Consider the following 5442-nt stretch of genomic DNA (forward strand, 5'->3'; position numbering starts at 1 on the left):
AGATCTAGACGATCTGAATATTCTATAGGAAATTAGCATAGTTAATGCGATTATTAAAAATATGACATAAAGGGATGTCATAACCATGAAAGATACTATTATTAACCTAAAGTTTATATATTTGACAAAGAATGTTTTGTTGATTAATTTAATTATGGTATTGCTATCAAGATTTCGAAAGTGTAATTCTCAAGGCAAATAGTCTAACCCATGTTTCAATGGTAGTGGTTCACAAGAACCCACCTCTCATGAGAATGCATGGTACACTTGCACTCATTGCATCTAGGTGATGTTCATATACATAAAGGATTGGGCCTTTCTGAGAGGTCACCTATTCTGATACTTCTCGAACTCAAGTGTACTTAAATATGAATTTTCTTTCAAAGTTAAACCCACTCATCTTGCTACTCCATTTGTAGAACCGTCAGCAAACATTATATCTATGAACCATTCATCATGGAACCCTTTCCAATGATTAATTTAATTATTGAAGTTACACCCAAGAAAAAGTAATTATGGTAGTGGTTATCAGACCCATCATGCTTCGTAGAGGCTATTTTGTTACAAGGAAATTCACTCTTTTCAGCTCTTAGGTCCCCTAATTTTAATGTATGTTTGCCACTCTGGTTCATAACCCTTTCCTTCAAAGCCAAACAATTATTGATTTTTAAGAGAATGGTGTCACCTAGAGGAAGTACGTTTGAAGTCTTCTCTATGCCTTTGCTGTACTTCTACCTTTCTTCTGATTAAAAATATGGAAACGCAGCTTAATTTAAAACAAAATTCTGTATTTTTGTTGGCCGAGCAATCACCACTGGGCGCATATCTTATAAAGCTCTCTCTTGGGAAAGCCTCCATCAAGCTTGGGCTTAGTTTTTGATGTTTTGAGTTTGGATTTCTCATTTATGACAACCCACATGAGCTTCTCATAACGATTCATTGCAAACTTAAGAAATTAAAGTCTAATTTGAGTTGAATCATACCAATTGATCAAAGTTCTTCCAAATGGGTGGCACCAATTTTCCTAATCTCTTCCTCTTGTACTGCTTGGTATTTATCTCCTTGGCATCTGCAGAGGGCTTCGGATGGTCTCCTCGAGATGCCATTAATGAGGACAGAAAGTTAGAGCTCTATGAATCATGGCTTGTATATTACAACAAGGCCTATAGCACTATAGAAGAGAAGCAACAGAGATTTGAGATTTTCATGGACAATTTGAGATTCATACATGGAGTTAACCAGCAGAATTTAAGCTATTGGCTCGGTCTTAATGAATTTGTTGATTTGAGCCATCACGAATTCAAATCTGCATTCCTAGGAACAAGACCTGATATGTCCAACCGAATTCGAGGTCATGGTGAGCCATTTAGGTATGAACATGTTGGTGACATGCCCCCGTCTGTGGATTGGAGGAAGCAGGGTGCAGTGACTGGAGTGAAGAATCAAGGCTCATGTGGTGAGTCAACTTGTCTAATGAAGAACTTATTACAATATTTATTAGATAAGATTTATGAGCTGATCATATTAGTAGCCTTTTTTGGATTTGATGGTGTGTATAAATGTGTATTAACGTTTCGAGCACACTCCACATTCCATCATCAAATGATAAATTTTCAGATGTATAATTGTAAGTTGATGATTGTAAATCTTCTCGCACTCTCTACCATCCTGATAATGATTTCGGAAGTGTAATCAGAACAATACACACAATCGAATCCAAAACCAGCTAAATGATGCACTTATGAATTATGAAAAATTGATAGAATTAAGATCTCGCAATATTTCAACCTTCGTATTGAATCCTGAGAATATTGAGCTGACATATGTAGTCCTTGACAATGATAATGCAGGGGACTTAAATAAGTGCAGCATAGTCTTCTGCATTGTTTTATGTCTTTATTCACATCTTCTATTGCAGTCTAGGCCTCTGCATGGTTATTGCAGTACTGGTTCTCTAAATCAGTGTAAAATGATAAAATGGAGATAGAATTTTTTTCTAATGAGTTTTTGAATAGGATTGGTTTTTGTGTGGGTCTTGCATTTTTTTCAGGGAGTTGTTGGGCTTTCTCCACAGTTGCTTCCGTGGAAGGCATCAATAAGATCATGACTGGCAATCTGGTATCCCTGTCTGAGCAAGAGCTTGTGGATTGTGACAACTCTAACCAAGGTTGCAAGGGAGGAATTATGGATAGTGCCTTCTCCTTCATCATTTCCAATGGTGGCATTGATGAAGAATCAGATTATCCTTACAAGGGTGCCAAAACTAGCTGTAATACCAAAAAGGTATGTTCTTCCCACCCCCTTTCCCAGTTCCTGATAAAACCCACTTTTTAGACCTGTAAGTTATTGAACGGATATACACATTTGGCCGAGACATTCAACACAAAGCGTAGTGAATTTAGTTCTTCACCCAAACTTATTGGAACATTGATCTATGCAACTTTCATATGATCTTTGGGTCCAAATAGCCTAGAGAATCATACAGGGTTACCTCTACTCACCTCATAGATTGCATATTTTTTCTCTGAGGATTCATTTCAAATATTATATTGAACCTATATATGTCACTATATTAAACACTTTAGGAATGAAGAATTGTGTGTGATGTTTAAGTCATCCACTATACTTGTTACAGATGAAATCCAATATTGTTTCAATTGAGGATTATGAAGACGTGCCTCAAAATAATGAAGAATCGCTTCTGAAAGCTTTAGCAAACCAGCCCCTTAGTGTGGCAATCCAGGCCTCAGGAAGAGCCTTTCAGTTTTACAAGGGGGTAAGGATATGATGTTTTTGTATCATGATTATCTCTACTCTATTCCAATTTCCTACTATCTATATAATTAAGAATTTCATGTGGGCTTGTCTTATTGAAGGGTGTATTCTCAGGACCCTGTGGAAGCAACTTGGATCATGGAGTTGCAGCTGTTGGGTATGGCAGTGAAAATGGCAAGGACTACATAATTGTAAAAAATTCATGGGGTCCTCACTGGGGAGAAGATGGATATATCAGACTGCAAAGAGGAAGTGGCAGGAAGGAGGGAATGTGTGGTCTTTACAAGATGGCTTCATTCCCTGTTAAGTCTGCACCACATCCCCCCAAGCCTTCCCCATCTCCACCACCACCATCTCCATCTCCACCTCCTCCTTCACCATCAATCTGTGATGAGACATATTCTTGTACATCAGGAACAACCTGCTGCTGTATGTACCCAATTGGTGGCACCTGCTTCATGTGGGGATGTTGCCCAGTGCCTTCTGCTGTTTTTTGTGCTGATAATAAACACTGCTGCCCACAGGATAGCCCCATCTGTGACCTTAAAGCTGGTAGCTGTCTCAAGGTAATGGATGAATGAATTTATGGTTAATATGTTTGACTAATACATCATTGGTAAAGAGATTTCTATAATTCATTATACAAAGAGAATGTTATTTGTTGTGTTTCCTAGGTAGATTGTGCTTTTATTTTTGTATCAATGTTTCGGATTACACTCAGCGATCCATCGTCAGGAACACAGAGTGTGATCCGAAATATTGATGCAAAAATAGAAACACCTTCCCAGAAAACACAGCTAACAATTTTTAAAATTACTATCTTCAAAGAGAATATTGTTTATTGATTTAACTGTGTTCAAAAATTTTGCATCAACATTTCGGATTACAGTCTGTGGTCTAAAATAAAGAGTGTGAAAGGAATCATAAAACGAATGTAATGCAAAAATCTTGAACACAATAAAATCCAAAAAGAGAATGAAATCTTGAACACAACAGAATCCAAAAGTAGCACTCTCTTTGACTGAATACATTTCAATAAGAAAAAGTTTTGTACTGGAGAACTCACACTAATGACATTGTTGCTCGGATTGACAGAGCCCCAAGGATGCATTTGGTGTGATGATGACGTCTATGATTCCTGCTGTAATACAACCCCAGTTTGCAGGACAGGCTATACAGTAAAATTATTTACTGAATACTTGAATTCTATAAGAGTTTTCAAAGGAGGAAACAGGGGGGAGACAGATGTTATTTATTATTTTATTATTAAACTTGTTGATGATCCATTTTACAGGACTGACTTGTCTTAGCTTCATAAATTTTAAGTTCATCTCTAGGCGACCCACACTATCTTCAATTTAATAACTAGATTTCTACCGTTTTTTAGTGTAAATAGATTTTGAAAGTTTCTGTGTTGTTTATAATTAACTGAATATTTGTGGAAAAGATTTTATTAGTCATTATATTAAATACATATATCTGAGATTAAAAATATAGATAAAATATTAGGATTTTTAGATTAATATTTCTTAAAAAAAATTATTGGTATATAAAGTCAACAAAATAAACATTAATAATTTAAAAAAATTGAAAGGTAAAATAATTATAAAAGAAAATATATATGTGTGTGTGTATTCTTATTGTATTTTTTTGTGCTTATTTGCATTTTTTGTTTGGGGTTTTTGTGCTTATTTGCATTTTTTTCAACTTTGGTTTGTATGTGCCTTTGGTTGGGGTTTATGTGCCTATGGTTGTGGGATTTGTGTGGGAATTTTTTCTAATGGGGAATGCGGATGTATTCTTGTATCCCTAAACTAGGAGATCTTTGGTAAAATGGAGATTGTAGATTAATCTTCTTCTTTGTATGCAAGTGTTAAGGCACACTTAAGTATCAAATTAGGGAAGGGGTTTCCTCTTTGAAAGGGGCTCTTCGAATCAAGAAGGTGAATAGATTTTAAGAGAGGTGCCAAAAACACTCAGTTCTAGTTAGGTAAGGGGTTTCCTCTTTAAAGGGGCTCTTCGAATCAAGAAGGTGAATGGAATTTAAGAGAGGTGCCAAAAACACTCAGTTCTAGTTATTCAACTTGAATAAGTCTTAGACAATGCTTCATATTAGTGCAATCGCCTCATGTGTAGATTAATGAGTCTTCAATTTTACTTACCAATTTTGGAATCCTAGGCTTGTTGGTGTAACGCCACGCCAAGGGATCCAAAAGAATTAACCTAAAGTTTCACTAAGTTTGCTAAACATTTTTTTTTTTTTTTAAGTAAGAATGAATAGCATACACATCAAACACATAGTAGCGGAAGCAATAACATGTAATCATCGACAACCATACATTGCAAGTTACAATTCTTAAAGATCCCAAGACGTTGAGTCACGTTTAAATTTAATTAAATTCTAAGTCTAACAACTAATACATACATAATAAATAATAATCAGAAACTCCAATGTCCATAATATACATTTGTTCCGAATGCTCCTTGGCAAATTAATTCGGAATGCTCCATCATCCACTGTACATGTCACAGGGTATGAAAGGTTTAAAAGAATATACATATGTAAAGATCAAGATACAACATCCTCAAATCCATGATACAAGGTACAGTAAAAATATATGAAACTATTCACCATACATGATACATCCATACATCCATAATGATAAA

At 35.5% G+C, this 5442-nt stretch overlaps 1 protein-coding gene across 1 annotated transcript; it reads left to right on the forward strand.

Annotated features, from left to right (window-relative positions):
* Positions 1-758: 758 nt before the first annotated feature.
* Positions 759-4168, forward strand: LOC149542090 (cysteine protease XCP2-like). Its single transcript, XM_089796159.1, has 5 exons — positions 759-1456; positions 2051-2283; positions 2636-2776; positions 2877-3341; positions 3871-4168. The coding sequence occupies exons 1-5, from the start codon at positions 1006-1008 to the stop codon at positions 3955-3957; spliced, it is 1377 nt and encodes a 458-aa protein (XP_089652285.1). The 5' UTR covers positions 759-1005; the 3' UTR covers positions 3958-4168.
* The last annotated feature ends 1274 nt before the right edge of the window (positions 4169-5442 follow it).

The sequence above is a fragment of the Cupressus sempervirens genome, chromosome 8 (genome assembly GCF_028749045.1).
Source record: "Cupressus sempervirens isolate cs-2001-9-10 chromosome 8, ASM2874904v1, whole genome shotgun sequence".
NCBI classification, from domain to species: Eukaryota; Viridiplantae; Streptophyta; class Pinopsida; order Cupressales; family Cupressaceae; genus Cupressus; species Cupressus sempervirens.